Source organism: Pseudomyrmex gracilis, unplaced genomic scaffold, assembly GCF_002006095.1.
Source record: "Pseudomyrmex gracilis isolate BER0280 unplaced genomic scaffold, ASM200609v1 scaffold_318, whole genome shotgun sequence".
Lineage (NCBI taxonomy): Eukaryota > Metazoa > Arthropoda > Insecta > Hymenoptera > Formicidae > Pseudomyrmex > Pseudomyrmex gracilis.
This window is the reverse complement of record NW_018020902.1, coordinates 88,395-113,014: the sequence shown is the minus strand read 5'-3', so window position 1 is coordinate 113,014 and position 24,620 is coordinate 88,395. Positions and strand designations below refer to the sequence as shown.

General features: G+C 44.5%; 1 protein-coding gene across 2 annotated transcripts in view; it reads right to left on the bottom strand.

Annotated features, from left to right (window-relative positions):
• Nucleotides 1–258: 258 nt before the first annotated feature.
• LOC109860038 overlaps nt 259–24,620 on the bottom strand; it is a 39,142-nt gene continuing 14,780 nt past the window's right edge. The window contains exons 2-5 of one of the 2 annotated variants that reach the window (XM_020438878.1): nt 1,594–1,968; nt 790–913; nt 550–671; nt 259–446 (exon numbers count right to left, since the gene is read on the bottom strand). In XM_020438878.1, coding sequence (XP_020294467.1) covers nt 419–446; nt 550–671; nt 790–913; nt 1,594–1,968 — 649 coding nt within the window. In that variant the 3' untranslated portion in view covers nt 259–418. The remainder of the gene's footprint in view (nt 447–549; nt 672–789; nt 914–1,593; nt 1,969–24,620) is intronic. The other variant, XM_020438877.1, reaches the window with a different exon arrangement.

Below are 24,620 nucleotides of genomic sequence, written 5' to 3'. Positions count from 1 at the left end.
TAATTAATCTGTTTTTATTTATTCCTGTGGTACCTAATGTGACATAGTAAAATAAAGTTGTAACAGAAGCAATGTAATCGAGACAAGCGCGAGAAGTCGCACAGCGCGCGACGCTCCTGCATACTTTGTAAGCGCGCCGTCTCATTGAGAAACTTTAATGGTTAAAAACTCGGTACACAATGGTTTAAGTCAAATAAATAAAAAAGAATAAAAATAAAAAAGGAATTTTTAGTTCAAAATTTTATCCTCTTTAATTTCCTGTAAGGTTTACTAATTATTACGGGACACCCTGTATATATTAGTATACAGTCACGAGTTAAGCTGTGCATTTTATACAATAAATATGAAATAATAATGCGCTCAAGGATGGGTAGGGAAGATAAGAAAAACTTGACGTAAGTAGGTTATTCGGTCGGTCTTAACGATATGACGTAAACAGGAATCTGCTGTAACAATAAATTATCAAGACAAAAACGCAGTGTCTTAACATTACACAAAAAAAAATGATACAAAAAAAGAACCTTTAAATAAATATATATTTTTATATACCTTTGTACCACGTGTTTAGCAGGTATAAGTGAGAATTCCATAGTTTCATCTTCACTTATGTTCAACTTTTTATCTCTCTGAAATTGCCTAGATGGTACAAGTAATTGCCCATAAGATATTTCCTGCAAAATAGTATTACTAATTTTATGTGATATTAAGTTTTTTAATAGTTTAAATAAATATATAAAATACTAATAGTAATAGATATTAAAAATAAATAAAATAACACATTTCTCATACCTGACCATCTTTAGCATGCTCTATGCCAAGCAATCTAAATGGGTCAATACTATCATTAATTGCTGAGAGTGGTCTCTGAGATGATACATTTTTTCTTCGACATGTATCTTTACGTAATTCTGACCTAAATAACATTGAATTGTCATTAAAGTAGCATGTTATCATATATATCTTTATTATATAATGCATATATGTGTATACACAGTCCCCGAAATAAGACCTCTCGCAATAGGGCCGCTTCTCCAGTTTCTTCTTCAAACGGTTTCTCCACTCGAAGGCGGATAAAACTCGAGCATTTTGTCCGACTCTCCGAATAGGGCCGCGCATTAGAGACAATTTATCACATGTTATGTTATATAGAAAAAAATGGGTTTCTGGCCTGTATAATAATTTAGAAATTTATATTTATTTATTATTCATTTATTTTATTATCATACACTCTTTTAACAGCATATTTTTTTATACATAAATAACTACATGTTATGGTTTTATTTATCTTTCAATAAAGCTCATCGCAATATGTACTTACAATGAGAAGATATGTTTCGCCAAAAAAACAAAATTAACACAGTAATTCCCGAGATGTAAATAATAGACGCGCGGCTGTACAAGAGACCGGCCTTATTAAGAGAGTTGCAAATTTTGCCGCGACGATCGCGGACGTTTTGGTGAGGATACTTGACTTCGCGGAAATTTCTTCCCCTTTGGTTCCATCGCGGTCCTATTTCGAGGTACATATTCAGACTGTATATACAATATGTGTGTATGTACGCGTCTGCGCACACCCACACACACAAATCTTACCAACTAGAGCGTTGTCCTTTATTATATGGAATAGCAGAAAATATTACAAATGGCACATGTTGATTTGATACCAGAATCAGTCTATCATCACCAAATTTATAGTTATTTACAGGTCGTTGCATCAAACGTAATTCCTTGGTAACTTCTGGTATTATGCTACTATTTGTAGGAGCAGATTGTACAGTGTTCACTGCCTTTGTCTTTGGTTTTGATTGTGCTTTTGACTGTACAGAGCCAATGCTTTCGTTGCTACTATTGTACTGATGTTTAATGTCTTCCGAAAGCGTAGAAGTTTGATGACTTATACGTTTTTTATATTGTAGAGAGCCCACACGTCTTTCTGGTAAGGAGTAGTCACTTCCGGTAGTACCCGTTCTAATAATATAATTTTATTTCAAAATAAAAAATATACATATATTATATCTTTATTTATAAAAAAAGTAATAATTTCCAATTAAAACCTTGAATTTAAATTAAATTACAAAACTTAACAGATGTAGTACTTACAACACACATGTGCAAAAATATATACAATATGGTCCACATAAGTGTTTACAGCTCAATTTCTTAAGACCTATACCATCGATTTTAATGTTTGCGATATTGAATTGCGTGGGTTTAAAGAATCTTCAAATGTGAAATAAAAGTTGGTTTCACAACCTCAGTTGCATAGATGGAGCAAAAGTTATCTTTAAAATTTTAATTTTTAATGAAAACTCATAAAGTTACATTTTTGGATTCTATAAAAGAAAACAACTAAGTTCTATTTATACTAATTTTTTGTCAAATGGTTCTATAAAAAAATATGGTTTAAAGTTTCGAATTATAGGTACTTGAAGCGCTCGGGAATTAAAGTAGTTGTTCTCGTACATTCAGAGTAAACCGTTAGTCGACAGAAAGTGACGATGCGGCAACGTTGCATTTGACGTATAGATAAAATTAAATTAGGTTAGGTTAAGTTAGGTTAGGGCCCGGAACGAGTTTGGACTCTTCCCCCTTGACGTGGGGCCCCGGCTTGTGTTGCAGGGGTGATTGGAAGGGCTATGCCAGCGGGACTTCGGTCCTGGTGGGTTCTACCTTGCCGGACAGGCCTTCCATGACCTGCCAGACTCAGAGAAGGATCCACGGGCAGACCGGGCTCGGTAGCCATGGTAGGCAACCGGTCTAGGATAGGTACAAGTCCGAAATAAAACCGTCACTTTTTGTATCATGATGGAAGGCAAAAAGATGAGTTTAGACTTACCCCAGGGTGAACGGACACCCAGGGCCCGGCATGGGAAGGTGAGCGTCTCGCGCTCCCCCTTGTCGTCATCATGCAACGGGCGGTTGGAGGAGTGCACCGCAGGCACCTCCAACTATTCTGCGCCTGCGAAGGCTACTTCCTCTTCGAAAGGAAGCAGTCGCGAGAGGAGGGGCGTAGCGTCGAGGGCTTCCTCCAACTGGTCGTTGGAGTTTGGGGAGAGCCATGCAATGAAGGTCGACGTGACGACCCCCAGCCCGGTTCCGGGTCCGTCTTCGGATAAAACAGAGCCGAAGAAAAGAGGACGCGGCCGCTCACCCATCCACGGAGAATTCGTAGGTCTCGGACGGGCGCGCGAGGAGAAAAGGGAACTCCGCCCGGCCCAGAAGGCCCTTCGCGAGGCGGAGCTACGTGAGCTGCGTGGTGGGGCTTCCGGGTCGGAGTACGACTCGGATTCCGACCCGGAGGTGGTACGGCATCCGGCCCGGAAAGCTCCTCCAGAGTATTTGCCCTTCCAGCTCGTGGAGGACAAGCTGCCCACCCTTGACACCGTCCGCGTTACGGAACGGGTGTACGAGGAGTTAGACGCGGTGGAAAAAGTGGCCCAGCGCTCCAAGAATCTTAAGGGCACTTCGGTAAAGGCCCTTAAGATGGCAAGCCGAAACGTCCGCACTATCCTGGAGACGCTTATAGGGCGTCTCCAAAGGAATCCGGAGTTTACCTCCGCGCCAACCTTTTCTAAGGTTGCCCTAAAAAATAAGGAGCTCTAGGCGAAGGTAGTGCAGTTGAGGAGGGAGGTGGCGGAGCTGCGTGCTAAAGTTAGCATGCCCCCTCCGCCACCTTCCTCGTCCAGTAGGGGACTCGGTGAGAAGTCCCCTCTTCTGGAGAAGGTGGAAGCTCTGATCGAGCTCAAGCTCGCCAGGCTCCTCCCTTCCCTCCCTGCGGGGAGACGAGAGGCGTCCTCGGCGACGAGGAAGAAAAGAGGAGCCGGCCGCCCTGCCCCTCCGACGTCTCGCTCCGCTTCGCGGAGCAAGGGACGGGGAGCGAAGCCGGCGCCGGGTACTGGTGGTGCCCAGGCCGGGACATCGGCGTCAGCCGACCCCGCTTCCTGGGCACAAGTGGTGGGGAAGAAGGCGAAACGGCGGGCAAAGGCCTCGGCCCAGACCGCCGCCCAGTCTTCCTCCGAAAAGAAGGGACAGCCTGGAGGCAAAAGAGCTAAGACCCTCAAACCCCCCAGGCGCGGTGCCGGGAGGGTGCGCCCTAGGCGCATCCGCATTCCCAACACTGCGGCAAAAGGGTAGACGGCAGTTAGAGAGAACGCATCCCTTGCAGACGCCATGACGGCGTTCCGAAAGGCCCTCCCTAACATAAACGCCAGGTTCGGGATAACCAAACTTCGCCCGAAGCGTTCCGCCACCGAGGGTCTGCTTTTGCCGATCTCCGGTGAGGGCCGCGAGAACAAGGCAAAAGCCTTGTACTCGTGAATGAGAGACTTCCTGCTAACACAAAAAAGGAGAAACCTGGGGGTGAAGGTGTCGTGCCCCGCCAAAACCGGAGAGATCCGGCTGGCGAGGTTCGACTTGTCCGCCACCTCCCAGGAGTTGGAGTCCGGATCGGTAAGATCCTGGAGTCCCCCGCAAGTGATCTTACCTGTTGGGCCCAGTGCCCGATCACCGCTGTGAGGCGGCTGGGTATGAGCCAGAGAAAAGGTAGGTGCGGGTGAAGTGGAGTTCGGCCTCGGTGAAGGTCTTCCCGCCCCGGCCGCTGAGGTGCTACAGGTGCCTTTTCACGGGCCATGTGAGGAGGTACTGCACCTCTGCGGTCGACCGCAGCGGACGTTGCTTCCGCTGCGATGCCCCAGGTCATGAGGTGGGGACATGCACGGCAAAGAAGCCGAAGTGCCCCCTATGCTCTGATCTGGGGCTTAAGGGCCTCTTAATCACCGCTTGAAAAGGCCCGCGTGCTCCCCTCGGAAAGCAGGAGAAGAAGGGCCCTGGGCCCTTTCGGGTCTGCGAGGACTTCCTCGCAGACCATAAGCAAAGACAAAAAGAAACCGGATTCCCCTCCTCGACGAGATCCATCGGCCAAAACCATGGATACGTCCAAAAAACGACGACCCCCCTCGATGTGACGACGACGAGAGCTCCTGCGTCTTCTGGGACGCAGAGTTCCCAATCGGCGGCTGAACCACCCAAACAGGTGACAAGCGGTCGCCGAAGCGCAAAACCTCCCCCCTCCGGAGCCCAGTGCTCCGAAGAAAGTGGGGAGGGAAATGGCCGCAATGGCCAAGAAAGTTTTTGGAAAGGAACAGGCCCGGAGGGCCAGAATGGTGGCCGCTCTTTTGGGCTCTCCCCAGGAACAAAAAAAGCCGAGCAAGCCCGGCCCCGCGTCCTCGAAGAAATAACTTAGAGAACTCGGGGCAAGGACTGGGGACGGACATGTCCGCCCTCTTCCGTAAGAAGTACGAGCCGGCTTATTTCCACGGAAGTAAGTCGGCCCTCGCGTAAATAACCACATTTAAGGAGGCGTCCTCCTTTGGAGTTTGACGCCGGGCCACACGGGGGGCTTGGTCAGGGAGCCAAGTCCCTTATTGCACGTGGCCCTGCATACCCGACGAAGTGGAGGTGTGGCCCTCCATTTCGTCTTGGACGAGAGTAAAGCACCGCTCATTTGAGCGCAAGGCGGATGTACCCGCCTGGTAGGTAGGGAAGGAACCGCGATGAGTTCCGACACGGAGATACCAGGTCCCCTCCTCAGACCGCGCAAAGTTAGGCCACGCAAAAGGTTTTTAGTGGGTATACCCTTTCCGACTTGCGAGCCGGAGAGGGGAGTCTCACATACCCCACCTTTCCCTAAGAGTGAGGATGCGTAAAGCATTTTCTGATGCGTTTTATCTGCTGCGTTTAGCATCAGATATAATAGTAGGGAACACCTGGCCTCTCTTTTGGAGTCCAGGCGGTGATTAGTGGAGGCCCGGTCCCCGTTGTTTTGAGCTCTAGCTGGGGCCCAACTCAGCGGTGACTGGGCGCAGTGCGGGGGGAAGACCTTCCTCTTGTCTCGTTATTTTTGAGACAGAAGGGAGGTCAGTATCAAGGGGTCAAGTCCGCTCCGGCGTTTGACTCTGGGCCGAGAGGGGTTTTCCTTCATTGCACTCGGCCTGCAGATGGCGGAGGAAGGGTTGTGTCCCCCTTCCTTCGATCGTGGAGGAGCCTCACTCCTCCACCTAAGGGTTAGGGAAGCGTAAGTCCCCATGCCTGCTGGGCTGCCTCTGGGTTGAGCTAAAAGCAGTACCAGGGCAGCCCTATATGGGCTGAAAGTGGACACCGCAGGGGTTTTAGTGGGTATTCCTCACCGGGGTGCGTTCTAGTGAGGCGGTCCCACACTACCCTGGCCCACACTTAATCTGGGTCACGATGTGCGTAAATGCATTTCCCCTGCGTAAATAAAAAATAAAAAAAAATAAAAAAAAAAGGTGATTGTGTTGTATAAAAAGAGAAATGTTTAGTGCTCCCCTAAACAAGGATAGACAATACATGTACCCGGTAAGGCACTGTCGTCATTGACGACACTTACCGACACATTTTTTTGTCCTGGTGGCCCCTCTTGACAATAAACCCCTCCCTGCTCTTAGTAGCATTGAGAAAAGCTGGGGCGGCAAGCGTTGGGGGAGCCGGCTCCATCGTCAGCCTGTCGTCCCGGCGGAGCAAAATTTCGGACAGGTGTTGGTTTGCAGCAGCCTCCCCGGGTGAACTCGTCACCCGGAGAAGATGGTACCTGCTGCCAGGAACGTGACGGATCAGAGTAGAGAGCCTTGACCCGTCCTGCACGCGTCCTCAATGATGGAGCAGTGCGGCGACGTGTGTCCCGTTTGCGCTGCTAAGTCAGAGATAATGCGGAAAGAACAATAAGTTCTTCCCGACGAGAACGGTATGAAGCTCGAGGGAGGACCCGCGACGAGTCCTGAATCAAAAGTACCGGGTCCTCCCTGAGATGAGCGAGGCAAACACACCATGGAAATTTTAGTGGGTATACCCTCTCCGACTTGCGGGTCGGGAAGGGGAGTCCCACATAACCCTGCGCCCTCCCCCGGGATGCAGAGTATCCGTAAAGGATTTCCCCCATGTAAAAAAAAAAGAGGCAGGGTGGTTCCCCCCACCGTGGAAGAAGGCCAAACTGGTCCTCCTCCGTAAGGGGGGTCGGCCCGCGGACTCGCCGTCCGCGTACCGGCCGATCTGCCTGCTCGACGAGGCGGGCAAGTTGCTCGAGCGCGTGGTTGCTGCCCGTCTCGTCGGGCACCTGTCGCGGGTAGGTAGGTCCCGACCTGGCCGACTGCCAGTTCGGTTTCCGGGGAAAACAATCGACGGTGGACGCAATCTACCGTCTTCAGTCCCTCACCTCACGGATGCAGCGGTCGAGCAGGGGAGAGTGGCGTTGTCAGCCTTGACATATCCAACGCCTTCAACTCCCTCCCCTGGGATAGTATAAGGGCGCTAGTCCATCACGGCGTCCCACCCTATCTGGGTAGGATCCTCGGGGATTACTTCCGCGGCAAAGAGATCATGTATACCGGCCGGTATGAGTCACCACACGTGAGGGAAATGTACCGCGGGGTTCCGCAGGGGTACGTGCTAAGTTCCCTGCTATGGAACCTCGGGTACAATGTGGTGATCCAGGCCGTCCTGCTCAAGGACACGGGTGTCATCTGTTATGCAGATGACAACTTCGTTGTGGCCAGTGGGCAGGACTGGAGGAGGGCCAGAGTTTTGGCGGAGGCTAGCACAAATTGTGTCGTCGGCCGAATTGAGAGGCTGGGTCTAAAGGTGGCCGTCCACAAGACGGAAACCATGTGGTTTCATGGCCTCCCCCGTGGGCGGGTGCCGGAACTCAGCCTCAAGATAAGTGAGGCACAAGTCGAGGTGGGTACAACCTTTAAGTACTTCGGTCTTCACCTCGACTCGAAGTGGCGCTTTGATGAGCACTTTGTTCGTCTGACCTCAAAGGTCGGAAGGGTCGCCAACTCACTGGCAAGACTCCTTCCGAACCTCGAGGGCCCACGTGAGAAGGTCCGCCGTCTCTTTACCAACGTGGTGCACGCGGTGGCCCTTTACGGGTCACCGCTGTGAGCGGGAGTCGCGGCGGGGGCGGGCGCGCGGAGCAAGTTTGGCTTGCTCCGCGCTGCCCAGAAAAGGATCGCCCTCCGCGTGATCCGCGGCTACCGCACGGTGCCCACGGAGACGGCGGGAGTGTTGGCGGGGATACCTCTCCTTGCGCAGTTATATTCGGCTCGGTATGATCGCCGAGTCGAGCTGCTGCGGGAGGGCATGGAGGGAGATGCCCTCCGAGAGGCCCTCGCCGATTCGGAGCGCCAGGCCCGGCAACAACTCCTCTAAAGTTGGAAGGAACTCCTGGGTGAACCACGAGAGAACGCCCAGGAGGTTGTCCGGATCGTCCGACCCCGCCTGCGGGAGTAATTAGAAAAAAAGGGGGTCGGACGCCTTACCTATCGTGTGACGCAAGTGCTCACCGAGCACGGTTGCTTCGGGGAGTACTTGTGCCGCATTAACAAAGAGCCGACGGCACAATGCCAAGCGTGCGAAACGGCCAGTGACTCGGTGGACCACACGGTGGAGGAGTGTCCACTGTGGTCCGGAGAGCGCCAAGCACTGGTCGCCAAGATAGGATAGGTGCAGACCTCTCCCTGGAAGACCTACTTAAGGCGTTAGCCTCCGGAAATGAGAATATGTGAAGCGCTGTGGTCTCCTTCTGCTCCGAGGTCTCAGAACGGGAGAGGGAGAGAGCCCTCTCCCTGCAGCGGGGCCCCAGGGCCGCGTGCGAGCGAGGTGCAGGGTTGCCCCCGCTTTCCGCGCGCGTCCTCGGAGTCCAAGGGCCCCCTCATGACAGTAGACCCCTCCCCGCTTGCACCAATAGCGGGGAGGGAAGACTGGGGCGGTGGGTGTTGGGGGAGCCGGCTCCCTCGTCAGCCCACCGTCCTAGCAAAGCACTTTCAGGTACGTTATGGTATGCAGCAGCCTCCCCGGGTGAGCTCGTCACCCGGGGAGGGAAGTCTCTGCTGCGGGGGCCGTGACGAGTCGGAATGAAAGCTCCGACTTGTCCTTGCACACGGCCCCCAGAGAAGGAGCGGCGCGGCGGCGTGTGTCCCGTGGCGCCGCTAAGTTAGCGGTAATGCACGGAGGAGGACAACAGTCCTCCTGCGAGAAGTGTGCTCGAAGGAGGGTCAAGACGTTGTCCTAGCACAGAAGTACCGAGCCCTCCCTACGACGAGCGAGCAAGCACACCATGGGGGTTTTAGTGGGTATACCTTCTCTGACCCGCGGACCAGGGAAGGAAGTCCCACATAACCCTGGCCTTATTCCTTCAAGGGCCAAGGTATCCTTAATGGATTTTTCCCATGTAAAAAAAAAAGGAAAAAAAGGTTAAGTTAAGGCAATTTTCCCCTATCTTGTCGTGGTGCTCGAACTCAGTTCCGCTAGGATCGAGGAGCTATGCCGGCAGGGACTTTGGTCCTTGGCAGGGTCTCCCAAGCCAGACAGGCCCTCGGTGAGCGGATGAACTAAGAGAGAAAATAAAGGAAAAAAAACCCTGAGAACAAACCCGTGGAGTCTGGCCTCGTCAGTGTTGAACGACAACCGGTCTAAGAGAAGGAAAACTCCAAAATCAAACCATTACTCTCATTCAACCATAAATAGTAGTCTGAGCAAAAATGACGTACCGGCCCAGAGTGTTCGGACATTTAGGGCCCGGGAAATTATCGTCCCAAATTCTCCCTCGTCGTCATCTTGCGATGGGCTTTCTGATGACCCGATGGGGCATCAGATCAACTGGCGACAACGAAGGACTCGGATTCCGCGTCGAGAAAGGTTGGTGAGGAGGGGACGTCCTCTGACGACCGGGAAATATGTTGGTCTCGCAAGGGCCAAGAAGCGGTACGCGGCTGTTTTCAAGGCCAAGATCGAGGCTTGTGAGGAAGAAGACTTCATCCGGCGGATGGAGCATTTCCGAAATCTGGAGGCTCTTTCGGAGAACGCGCGGTTGGACAAACTGATGGATCGGGTGGCTGATTCCGTCGCCGCGGTCACGGAGATGGCAACGACGTCGCGACACTTGAAGAATACGTATATTAAGTATATCTCAAGCTTGCGGCGTCGACCATTACGGATGCAATAAGGGTCATGTATTACAAGGCCCTCTCATCTAATGTGGGGAAGATATCCCCCTCTGGCCCCGCCTAGGGTCCAGACCCTAAGGTGGCAGAGAAGCTAAGCTTCCTTAAGGAGCAATATGGCAAACTTTGCATGGAGCGCGCACTAAAGAAGCAGCTAGCGGGTCTGACTTCTCGGTTTTCCGAGCTAGAAGTCCGTCGGCGCGGCCTCGACTCCAGTGCCGGGAAAGAGCCCGCTCAGGCGCAGGGTTCTGGGACGGTCCCAGAATTCACGGAAGAGTTGCTCCGCAGATTTGCGAAGCAAATGGAGAAGACAACAAAAAAGCGGTTCGCCGCTCTGCGGAAGGAAATTACCCTCCTATGGAAGCGGCTTGCTCCTCCTCCTCAGGGCGAGTGTCTGACCGCCAAACAATCGCGGGCCCGAGCTATGCGGTTGCGCAGCCTAGAGCCTTCCTCGGCCCCAAACGTCACGATGACAGAGCCCTCGTGGGCCACGGTTGTTGGGTGTAAAGCCTGACGAACGGCAAAGAAGAAATTAGCGGGGGCTTCCACCCCTGCTGCTTCTTTGAAATTAAAGAAGCTCGGCCCCAAAAGTTCCGGGCCCGCTGGACAGACTTGGGCTCTTGGTCTCCGGACTCGGAGCGGAAAGGTGCAAGACCGGACCTGCACCCTACAACCCGATCCTCTCGGAAGTTGCTTAATCCGGATGGTACGTTTTACAGTATAACCCTGCTATCTTGTATAGAAGAACAGAAGCTAGACGGGCGAGTTGGGGACTCGTCCGCCATTGCACATGCCCCCGGGTGGGGTACCTGAAAGGAACTATGGCCTTCTCTCCAGCTACAAATAGGGTAATTAGCCGCAAGGCCGCTGCTAGAGTCGATCTTGGTTCGGAGAGCAATAGAGAGGCCTCCGAACGTGAAGTAATGTCTTTCAGTCTCCCAGGGGTCCCTTCAATAAGTCCCAGAAGATGGCCATCAAAGAGTTTTAGTGGGTACGCTCCTCCGAGAGTAAGTCCCACATAACTCTGGTCCTTCCCCGAGGACTAAGGTATTTATAAAGGATTTCCCCTTGTAAAAAAAGGTTAGGTTAGGTTAGATTAGGTTAAGTAACCGGACCTTTGATGGTTTTAATTAAAAACTGGTCGCCACTTGCTTTTACCGCCAAGCAAGAAAGATAAATAACAATGTATTCTTCTGCAGAGCCCAGGATCGACGACTATCTTCGTGGGACGTCGTGGAATGCAGGCAAGTACGCGCAACTCAAAATAAGTAATACTCAATAAATAACTCAGTTTATTGAAAGAATTGTGATGTTATAATTGTCGCATTCTTCCGCCAACAATAATCACTATGTAAAGACGTATGTATGAAACTTCAAGATTTTTTAACAAACAAAATCGTTATCAGTTTATTGAGTAACAAATAATTGTATATTCTTCTTTTCAAAACGTAATACACTTCTTTTAACAATACTGTTGCCCATATACGCACTTATAACGTTGGCTGGTCGCTCGAAGTTACACGTCCGCTCGTTACTACAGCTGAAATCGAACCTGTGGCCTAATCTTTGCACAGATGCCAGATCGTGCAGGACAGCATCGAAAGTATCAAAGCGGAGTACTCCCACTTCCTCGATGCTCTCGTACGCATACAAGCAAAAATAGCGTCCTGTTCTCGCGACCCTGGCGCTCCGCGGGTCAGAAGTGCGGGGGCTTCGGCTCCCGTGGTAAGTTCCGCCCCTGTCCTGCCCGCTTTAGCGGTGGGCAGTTGGGCGCGAACGGTCGGAAGACACGCTCGGTGTGGGAGTGATACGCCAATCGCCCCTCCCGTCCCTGCCCCTCCGCAGCGGACGCAGATGGCTTCGAGGGATGGCGCGGCCAAGGGCCGTGATCAAGGCGGACGTAGTGTCCCCGAGCCTCCTGCTCTAGCAAGACGGAGTGCGAAATTCTCTGCTCTTGGCCGTATGCCGCCCAGAGATGCCAGTTTTGAGATGCTTGCAGCATGCTCAGCAAGTAGAGAGGATACACAGACGAAATGCGCACAGGCGAACAGCCGCGTGTGCGCTCAGCGCTTTGGCGAGTAGCTGTTCGCTTGTGTGCGTATCCTCACCACTTGCTGCTGCATGCTGCAAGCGTCTCAAAATGGCATCTCTGGTGCCGCCGCGGGCAGTAGTTTCGTTAGGTGTAGGAGTGGCGGTGGGTGACGGTGTCACTCCGTTCGCCCTGTTTGCCGAGGCTAACCGGACATTTGATGTCTGCGACTTCGGCATCGAAGAGGTCCGCTCGAGTGTGGCGACATGGCAGTGCCCCCGCATGCGCCCGCCCTGGATAACGGGCTTGCTGTTGGGGCATCTGCGGTAGACGGTCTGTCTCCTGAAGCTCCTGAGAGTATGGACGTGGAGCCCGCGTTGCCTGTTTTGACCGGGCTTGTGTGTCCCCCCAAAAAACTGTCCGCAAACAAGGAACCTGCGGTGCCCGGGGGACGCACGAAGAAAGTGCGACCTGGGGCGTCGCCGCCTGAGAGCTCTCGGTGGCAGATCCTTCCCCAGGAGATGTTGATGGAGCAGTCCTGTGCCGCTGCCACAGCGGTCGCCTCGCTCTTCACAGAAGTAGTGCGGAATGCGGTGCGGCTTGGACCCCTCCCCCCCGCTAGCTTAGGCGTTGGTGGAACTCCGGAATGTACTCCATTTTCCCCGAAATCCGCGCTGAGAATCCCGCGTTGTGCGACGGGACCTCTCCGGGTTTTATTTCCGTGAGACCTCTCATTGGGTCCTGCGCGGCGAAATTGTTATTACCCGGGTCGGTGATCTTCAAGCCCCGACTCGCAGGAAAGAGTGCCGCTAGGCTTAGGGGCGTCCATCCTCTCCTAACCTGTTAGACTTGAGGGCGACCATCTGCCCTCGCTTAATCTACTTACCAGAACCGCCAGGTGATGTTCCCATCTCCCCAGTAAAGAACTGTTTAGCCCGACCACCAGGCCTGAGGGGACCCTCTGTCACTGAAGCACTGTTTCAAGACTAGTACCGGTGGCGGAATCGTTTGTTTACCACCTCCATGTTGATGTTAACCGAAAAAAGGTTGCGTCAAGCCCACCGACACCTGCTCCACGACTGGGAGCAGCTCCTGGACGAGCCGCGGACGCCCAAGCAGTCATTCGAGTTGTCCGACCCCACCTTAGAGTATGATTGGAGCAGGGAATCGAGCTCCTCACCTACAGGGTGACGCAGAGCACGATTGCTTCGGTGAGTACTTGAGTCAAATAGGAATAAGAAATGAGTTAAGAGCCGACGGCACAGTGCCATGAGTGCGGAGCGGTCAGCGACTCGGCGCGGCACACTGTGGAAGACTTCACAGTGAGCCAACGAGCGCCGAGAGCTGACCGTCAAAATCGGTAACTTGTTCCTGGAGGGTCTGATGAAGACCTTCCAAGTACAAGTGGGGAGGAATCCTGATGAAGGTTCTGATGAAGACCCTCCAGGTACAAGGCTAACCTCCAGGGACAAAGACAAGTAGAGAGCCATAGTCTCCTTCTGCTTCGTTGTGATGGAGCAGAAGAAGACTGCGGAGAAAGAAAGAGAAAGAGCCCCTCTCCTTTAAGAAAGGCCTTGAGGACGTGCGCGAACGAGCGACAGGGCACCCGCTTCCCGCGCCCGCCTCCGGGATCCAAGGCCTCCCCAATAACAATAGCTTCCCCCCATCCTAATGTGTGGGGAGAAGGGATGGACTTTTGGGAAAGCAAAGTTTTCCGTGTAGTCCGCCGCTCCAGCGGGGAAACACGACTTAGTGTAGGAGCGCGGCAGCCCTTGAGTGGAACCGTCCACTCAGGGGAGATACTGCCACGAGGACCGTGACGGGTCAAAGTGGGGGCCCCGTCCTATCTTGCACCCGGTCTCGAAACAACGGTGTGTACTCAAAATTCCCGTCGCGTCGTCAAAATCAAGAATGCCAAAGGTGAAAACGTTACAAGTTCTCCCCTCAGTGTAGTTACATTTGATAGCTCGAGAGAAGATCCCGCCAAAGTCATTACCAAAGGTTCCGGATCCCTCCCTCAGATGAGCTGGGTAGACATCTTGGAGGTTTTAGTGGGTAAACTTCTCTCGCGGGATAAAGGAGGGACTCCCACATAACGCTGGCCGACGCCCCCATGGCCAGGGTATTTATAAAGGATTTCCTCCGCAACATCTCTCCACTTACGACTTTCATGCTCTGCACAATCAGCTAAATTCCAAACTTTACATCGCTCTCATTCACTAACTAGACGATAAACTACTTTTTTTTCTTTTTTTCATTATATTCTTATAAATATTTTCTATTATATATTAGTTTTTTAACAAATTCCTAAAAAAATTCTCGGAGATAGAGCTATAATTGTCATTTCGGCGAAGTCTCGATATAGAGATTACGTATTAAAAGTTAAACCTTTGAAGGCAAGTAACTCGAATTTGAGGCAGTAAAAGTCTTTAAAATTTTACCCACATATAAATAAGACTAACATTACCATATGGTTAAAATTTCACGACATTCTTATGAAACTCGTTTTTAGGAACAACTACTTTAACCGCATAAACTAACATAAACATACCTGCAACTTTTATAAGAAGCAAAAATAAGAATATTTTCATACATTCCTTGAATTAAACTCAAATATCTATAGAAATCTCTTCAATTTGAAGCTATTATTCAAGCAGTAATAATACGACATATTATGGCTACTTTTGATACAAAAGTGAATATGTTATTAGTATTAGGCCAAAAAAATTATCGGCGTGCAGCAGTAATGTTTCGCGAACGCTATGGAATTGAGAAATCTCATATGACATTTTTTTAATTAAAAAAGCGGCTTTGTGAGCATAGTGAAGTACGTAATACAACTCGCAATAAACATAAATATGCAGATCACTAATGCAGATAACATAGCCAAACTTCTTGCTGCAATTACATTAAATCTAAGTTAGTCAACGTGAACTTGTAACAGCATCGACTATTAGTCGTTCTTCAATTCACGAATTTTGAAGCAGTAAAACTATCATCCGTATCATATGATTTTATCACAAGAACTTTTGGTGACAGACTACGAACGCCGCGTAATATTTTGCGAATGGATATGGTTACAAGTATATAGTGCTGTGAAAAGTAATAATTTTCTGGACAAAATACTTTTCTCCACTAAAGCTACGTTTATGAGTTCAATGAATAGACATACTATGCGCTATTACGCCGTTGAAACTCCTTATTAGATGCGATCTGTTCTGTTACAACATCGGTGGTCTTTAAATGTTTGGTGTGGCATAATAGAAAATTTTGTAATTGAACCATATTTTTTTTAAGGAAATGTAACAACTGATAGTTATTGCAACCTATTACAAAATCATTTGCCTGCACTTTTAAAAAATGTACCGTTACACATCAGAAGAGAAATGTGGTTTCAACAAGATGGCGCTCATCCACATTACGCAAACATCACCAAACAGTTTTGAATAAATAATTTGGAAACAACTAAATAGACCGTGGTAAATCTGTTCATTAGCCTTCTCGATCTCATGAGTTGACAACACTAGTTTTTTTTTGTGAGGATATGTGGAAGACAAAGTTATGTTTGGACCACTGACAACGAAGGAAAATATAAAGCAAAAAATACGCGACGCCTGCACTTTGGTGATTCCTAAAATATTATCAAATGTTAGGAATATTTTGTTACTTCGAATAAATGTATAAAAGTTCATGGAGGACACTTTAAACATTTAATAATTTGAGTAGAGTCAGAGTAGAACGTTGATTTCTTATTTCGTGTGATTACTTCCCGACAGTGATGAAAGTTCTGGCAGGCTAGCACCAAGAGCACCGAGGTAGTGGGAACCACTGGGAATACGCACACAAGCGAGACCGCCGTCCGTGTGCATGACGTCACACACACGGACGGCGGTCTCGCCTGTGTGCGTATTCCCAGTGGCTCCCACCACCTCGGTGCTCTTGGTGCTAGCTTGCCAGAACTTTCATCACTGATTCCCGAGCGTTTCAAGTACACAGCGCGTCACTGAATCGCGGAATAGGCGCGGTGATCGGAGGGCAAGCGAGCCGTACGATTCATACGGCACTTGTTAGCGAGCAACCGTCCCGCTTGCCCTCCGATCCCGCGCCTATTCCGCGATTCAATGACACGCTGTGTACCTATAATTCAAAACTTCAAACCGTCATATTTCTTCATAGAACCATCTGACAAAAAATTAGTTCAAATAAAACTTAGTTGTTTTTTATCATAGAATCCAAAAATGTAATTTGGTAAATATACAGAATAGGGGAGCCCCCTCCGATCGGCTTCTCGTTCACATATATTATTAAGATTAAGATTACCTACCTGAGTAACAATATGAAGGTTTTAGTCGTCGCTCATTGTTTATAAAAAAGTTAGGATCAAAAAAAGTTCCATAAATAAATCTTTTTTCCCGACAACAAGTACATTTTTTGTGTTGAAAGCATGTAGGCAGCGGGGGAGCTGCGCCACCCTAAAAAATACGACTTCCGATTACAGGTCACTTCATGTCGATAGTATGTACGTGATTTTTGACGACACTTAATCAGAAGTCGTTTTCTATTTTTTTTCGAGGGGAAGCAAGAGGGAGGGACAAAGACCCTCACTCTGCGGGGGGGCGCATCCCCCCATGCCTACATGCTTTCAACACACAAAAAATGTACATGTTGTCGGGAAAAAAGATTTATTTATGAAAATTTTTTTGATTGTAACTTTTTTATAAACAATAAACGACGACTAAAACTTTTAGAAACGTACTCAAAAAGGTCATATTTACAATATATGTAAACGAGAAGCCGATCGGAAAGGGCTCCCCTATTCTGTATATTTACCTGTAATTTTATATGAGTTTTCCTTAAAAATAAAAATTTTACAGGTAACTTTTGCTCCACCCACGCAAATGAAGTTTTGAAACCACCTTCCATTTCACATTTAAAGATCCTTTAAACCCATACAATTCAAGATCGCAAACATTAAAATCGATGGTGTAGTTCTCAAGAAATCGAGGTGTAAACACTTATGTGGGCCACCCTGTATATATAGCGTGTCCGACAATTACTTCAACATCTTTCGTAAGCAAGTAGACAAAGTAAAACTGAGTCGAAAGTCTTATCCTATTTTGCAAGATTCGCAATAGTTATCGAGATCTTAACTGACAGACATCCGCAAATAAGCAGGCGTCGGGCTGTTTTACGCTCGTAAAACAGCCCGGCACGCTTCGTGCGCTCACGGTGTTACTCGTAGCAACATATGGAAAAAACAAATATAACAGCATACACTACAACATATACACAATGAGAGGTAACCGCGCGAAGCACGCCAGGCTGTCTTACGCATGTAAGACACCCCGATGCAAGTTTATTCGCGAATCTTTGTTAATTGAGATCTCGTCAATTATTGCGAATCTCGCAAAATAGTCTAAAAACTCTCTCTTTCTCTCTTTCTCTCTCTCTCATATGTGTGTGTGTGTGTGTGTGTGTGTTTTATATGCAAATCACCGTAGTTTTAACTTCTATAAAAATTGTTTTTTCAAATGTGTGGCTCATATATCTTATATTGACAAGTATGTCTGAAATAGGTTCAAACACACCAATTTACACGCGTTAATGGTTTTAAGTAACCGTCGCAAAGTTTATTGATTGAAATTGACTTATATTTCTTTCCAGTTTTACATTGCAATCATGTTTAAATTACGCGCTATTAACGTCATACCTAATAAAATTGGGTTTTAAAATTGTGGCCACATCGATTCCATAGTAAGTTATGGTATAAAAAAAGTGTACAGTTGATATGGACTGAAAAAATTTTTCTTGAAATATGTGCCAAGATGATTTGTGGATTTTTCAATAAATTTACGCTTGTAAAGGCAATTTTTGATACTCTGGTGTTTCATTTTTGAGGCACAATTTTCAACGTCTTAAATTTTTCGTTGTGTTTGCTACAACTTTAGTAACTCAGTTAATCAATTAACTTACCGGCGCGACTGTAACATTGTTAATTTTACGAAAATTAATATTTTGCAAAAATGGAGGGACAAGTTTTTCAGCAGCCACCATTTTTTACGATTACATGGCACATGATCGACCGCCAGAGAAAAGATGTATGAATGCAAGAACTAACTTTTCCATTTATTACGAGAGCGTTATATAACATGACGCAGGTACAAAATTATTAATAATTAAGAATGGAACACAAATTCGAAAAAGACGAAATAAATTTGATGATTTTCTATATTTTTACCGACTTAGTGTACTTTTACTACCAAACGCCAGCAATAACAATCTGCATTCCTATACATAGTTATTTCTAGAAAGTATACAAAGAAAAAATACGTCTTGTGTATATGAAAAACAACTCAGATTTATCAAAAGTCCATCAAAAGATAAAACTAGGGTGGATGTGTCCATATACAGAGTGTCCCATACTGACCGCCTCACCGCTCGTAGGCAAAAAGAAGGGGTTATTCTAAGACGAAAAGTCCTATACAACTTTGGAGGATTCGCAATAATTAACGAGATATGAATTAATAAAGATCCGCTAATCAGCGTGCATCCAGCGTAAGAACAGCCCAGTCTGTCGCGCCGTACCGACGGAATATAATAGCGCGGATAGCGTGCTGCCCGAACGCAGCCTATATGCTGTCTATGTATGCACATGTTATTCTATTAGTTCCTCCCATTCCGTCGCTACGGCGATAGGACACTAAACTGTCCTTACGCTGGATGCACGCTGATTAGCGGATCTTTATTAATTAATATTTCGTTAATTATTGCAAGTCTTTCAAAGTGGTATAGAACTTTTTGTCTTAGAATAACCCCTTCTACCTGCTTACAAGCGGTGAGATGGCAATTACGGGACACCCTGTATATACAAGGTGTCCGGTAATTACCATATCACAGTTCGTAGGCAAGAAAAAAGAGCAACATTGAGTCGAAAATTCCTGAACCATTTTTTTCTATTATTTATAATAAAGGAGTAATTATTGAGTAAATCAGGCCAATCAGCGCCGACCTTTAACCAGGCGCACGTCAGTGGGCCACGCGCCTGGTGTGTGTGAGCGCTCCGCGCGGTTCACTGACGTGCGCCTGGCTAAAGATCGACGCTGATTGGCCTAATTTACTCAATAATTATTCCTTTATTATAAATAATAAAAAAAAATGGTTCAGGATTTCACTCATATATATATATATATATACATATATATATACAAGATGTCCCAGAATTGGTGTAACATCTCTCGTAGACAAGTAGAAGGAGTAAAACTAAGTCGATAAGTCCTATACCATTTTGCTAGATTCACAATAGTTGCCGAGATCTTAATTAACAAAGATCCGCAAATAAGCGTGCATCGGGCTGTCTTACGCGCGTAGGACGGCCCAGCGCGCTTCGCACGATTATATTTTAATATGTATATGTTATAGTATATGCTGTTATATTAGCTCCTCTCATATGTCGCTACGGGTAGCACCGTAAGCACGCGAAGCGCGCCTGGCTGTCTTACGCGCGTAAGACAGCCCTATGCATGCTTATTCGCTGATCTTTGTTAATTAAGATCTCGGTAACTATTGCGAATCTAGCAAAATAGTATAGGAATTATCGGCCCAGTTTTACTTCTTCTACCTGTCAACGAGAGATGTTACACCAATTCTGGGACACTCTGTATATATATATATACATATGTGTGTATATATAAAATGTATCAAGAGGCACGGTTAAAATATATACAGATATGTAAAATATATAAAATATAAAATATACAATATATAAAATATAAAATATACAATATATAAAATATATACATATAACATATAAATTTTGTGGTTTAGAGTATTTTTAGAACATATAACTTGCAAAACCTAATAGTTAAAACGGAGTAAGTCAATAAATCATATAGGGAGAATAAAAAAATAATATGGATATCCTATAAGCATATATATGCATACAATGGAGATAAAATGTACTAGAATAATGGTTTTATTTCTCATATTGACGCTTTTGGTAATATTATTTGAATTTAAAGTCAAATGTCATTTAAGGACGTTCTCCGACTACAGTGGTTAGCAACCTAAATACAGTGGTTAGCAACCTAAAATATCTCTTCTCATGAGTAAGTTTGTACTGCTGTAACAAAGTTAAGTTAAGCTATTCAGCACTGCTAAGACCCGCTTACTCTGCGCAGAAGTTCAAAAATAGCTGCAGTACACAATAGCGCACATAAATCCAGCAAAACAAAAAAAAACCAAAAAAAAAACAAAAAAAAAGCTATAGTTTGAAAACAAGGGTTGCTTGCCATATTATTCAAAATCGTATTTTAATTAAGACACTCTCCGCTACCACATACTTGTTTTTTAAAAAAATCCTACAAAAATTGTCGTCAGTAACTTTAAAAAACCCCACTTCACAAAGGCTCAGCATAGGAAATCCATGTTAAAAATTGAAACTTAAATCTTCCATATTTTGGAATTTAACATTGCTACCCCTATTATCCAAAAAGGCTACTTATAAATAAGATCATAAACTATGTATATCGCAAATTTAAAGAAAATCCTACGAAAATCAATAATTCGGAGAACGTCCTCAATCCTATCTCTACCAAGAAAGTCTTTAGAATGGAATGCTATAGTATAAGAAATTCACATTTATTGTTTTGATATATTATATACACATACATGTATAGGGTGAACCTGGCACAACAAAATATTGCGAGAACTACTTATTTTCCAAAAACTTGGTTCAGACAAAACGCGGTTTTGAAGAGAAAACAAAATGACGTCACTGAATTTTGAGTTAGTTGACGTTTTCAAGCTCAATTCAAGGTCAACTTGTTTGTTTTAATGGAAATCTCTATTTTTCTATACGAAATCTTATTCTATTTAAAAAATGCAAACTTTTATCTGAATTTTTCTATCCGATCTCTATAGTCCAAGATATAAAAAGATTCGTTTGTTTTATAATAACATTTTCGTTTCATTTGCAACTGTTTATACCAACTCACCTGTTGATACGTTTCAATATTTTTCACCAGTTACGATCAGTGTTCCCAACCGTCACATAATTATAGTATTTACATGTCACATAATTCTGTGTGTGTGGAGTGTTATACTATGTACTATAATACAACCATTATGTGACGGAAATGTACTATAATTTTCAATTTTCTATCAGTTTCTATATGCAATCATTGTTTTTTTTTATTAGTATAGGTAGAGAGCCTCTTAGAGAGAAAGTTGCAAAACTCGTGACGTCACTGGACAGCTTTTTCCTCTGTCCAATCAAAAGCGACTGTGACGTCACGAGTTTGCGACTCTCCCTGAGAGGCTTTCGAAGTATAGGTATAGGTTAACGGCTTAATAATGTAAATTTGAGTGGAAATACTTAATTTAGTGTAGTGTTAATAATAAGTTATTAAAGTATTAAGTAATTAACTAGTCAATTAGTTTATATAACAGTGCAAAATAAATAAGTATTAAAATAAATATTCAATCTTTCGGTGACGAAAACGAGTCTCTAAATACTCCGCCAAATACACCTGCTAAGAAAAAACTTAGAACCAATAATCGAAGAAAATAAAAATTTAAGTCTGAATGGTTAGCAGAAGGTGATTTTTATAAATGGTTTTCTCCAGATCCATCTGATGTTTATAAAGCTAAATGCACTTTATGCAAGAAGTCTATTACAGCCGAAATATGTGTAATCCGATCACACGCAAGTGATATTGGAAGTACAGAAAAACAACAGTCTATTACTTCTTTTGCGAAGTCAAACCGTGTTGAAACATCTAATTCTGTTATCAGAGCAGAAATTAAGTTATGTGCCGTTTTGGCTGAACATAATCTGTCATTGAAGGTTATGGATCACTTAATTCCTCTGATTCAAAATTGTTTCTCAGATTCTGAAACTGCACGAAAAATGCAAATAAAAAGCACTAAAGCTTCTACAATTATTAAGAATGTTATTGGAACGTCTGAAAAAGAAGTTTTAATTTCTAAATTAAAAGAAAATAAATTTAGTATACTTATTGACGAATCTACAGACATATCGGCGATTAAAACTTTATGCATCATGATTAGGTAAAACATGAAGTTAACTTTAGTATTTTAATATCACTTTTTTACAAATATACAATGCAATTATTAAATTTTTAGATTTTATAATAATGATGAAGAGAAAATTGTCAGTCGCTTTTGAGATTTGTGTCAAATATTCAACGATGGAAGTCAAGCAGAAGCCTCAACAGCGGAACATCTTTTTGATTGTGTTAAGCAATCATTTGACAAAAATGAAGAATCTTTCTCAAATGTCATTGGATTTGCTTCGGATGGCTGCAGTATAATGATGGGATGTAATACTTCTGTTTCTACAAGATTTAAAGCCTTGTGTCCCAATATATGCATTTTTCAATGCATTTGTCATTCTTTGCATTTATGTGCAAGCATTGCCTGCAAGCAATTACTACGACAATGCGAAGATTTAGCTCGTGATGTTTTTAACTTTCTCAGTGCTAGTGCAAAAAGGCAATTTTAACTCAAAGAATTTCAACAATTTTCAGATGTTGAAATTCATAAGATGTTACATCTTTCTTAAACTCGATGGCTTTCGTTGACAGCAGTTGTCAAAAGATTATTCGAACAGTGAGAACCATTATCAAATTACTTTACGATGCATGCATTTGAAATCAAATTACGTGCAGCTGATATGATTTTAACTTACCTCAAAAATCCAATAATAAAACTATACTATTTATTTTTGAAGTGGGTCTTACCAAACTTCACGAGACTAAATCAAGTATTCCAATCCGAAAAACCAATGATAACGTCTATGTACGATGCTATTACAAAAACTTACGTCGAGTTGCTTCAATGTTATATGCAAGCGGAATATGTTAATACTACTCCTTTAGCAGAAATTAATCCTTCTGATAAGAAAAAATTTTTACCGATAACACAAATTTATGTCGGCGTCGATGTGATTACTTTTTTTAATGCTCCAGAGTATCGTCTCAACACGCAATCAAAAACTAACTTTTTTAATGGTTGTATATAATTTTTAAGTGTTGGTTGCAACAAAATCAAATCTAGATTTGACTAAAGACGTATTACTTCAAAAATTATCTTTATTACAACCTTCAGTGGCTATACTTCGAAACACACTAGAAAATACTCCATCACTTGTGCCCTTAATGCAATTGTTGCCTCGAATTATAAAACCAGATGATTATCAAAACATTGATGATGAATGGAGGCAGTTGCCGAACTTTGAGCTTCCTCCTAATATAAGTTTACTTGATCATGCTGATGTATTTTGGCATAAATTACTAAATAGCAATTCAGGAGACCAAAATTTAACAAAATTTAAAAATTTGTCAAAATTTGCTTTAGACGTACTATCTCTTCCGCACTCTAACGCAGATTGCGAGCGTATTTTTAGTAAAGTAAATTTAACTAAAACCAAAATTAGAAATAAGCTTGTTACATCAACTGTAAACGGACTACTTTTATCTACTCAGCGAATTGGATCGGACTGTGTAAATTATGAACCAACAAAATTAGAATTAAATCGAATGACTACAGCAATACTTTATCCGAAATCGAATAAAAAAACACTTTTGCGATGTTCTACTAATGAATGTGATAACAATAATGATGATAATGCTATTATGTGTACATAATGTTTGAGATATATGAAACACATAATGTTTAAATATATGGAAACATTATTATTTATTGTTAAAAGTATCAAAAACTTTTACTTAATGACTCTAATTTAAATAAATAAACTTTTTAATTACTTTTAATTCATATTAGTTATTTCATTTTTTAATAAGTAAGTATTTACCTGTAATTTTTAAATTTATATATTTTCTAAGTTCACAAATATCTTTATGCATAACGTAAGTATATAAATTGTTTAAAAAATTTTTTGATGACACTACATGACGCTAATATCTTTAAAAAAAGTTAACGTCATCTTTTATTACTATTTTTACAATATTATTAAACAATTTTATGACATTAAACAAATTTTGGCAATGTACTGTAATTTTTGGGCCTGTACTATAATTAATTGTACGCCCTTGATAACATAATTTGACTCTGAAAAGCTAGGAACACTGGTTACGATACCATTTCATAGACAGAAGGGTCACAGATTGTCAAATATGAATGAGTAAACTTTGTGGTAAATATTTACAAAACGTAAACCTCTTCAGAAGTCAGGGACCTTGACATATGTTGTCAAGGACATTTCGCTGAGTAACAAGTGAAAGATTTTAGCCGTCGCTCATTGTTTGTTAAGAAGTTATTCATAAAAAATATAGATAATTATAAAAATTCAGTATAAAAAAGGCAGTTCCGATCACTAATGATACATGTTGATCTTGATACATGTTGTCAAGAACATTCTTCTGAATAATCATTAAAAAATTATGGGAATGGCTCGTATTGGCCTATTTAGATTGCTCTTAGTGGCCTCTTCATTCTTAGTTTCAATTTTTCACGAGCCTTGATTATTCATACGTTTGAATTTCACGCAGTGCTGAAATGGTAGCGTTTATTAAAATTATCAGAACATCGATATA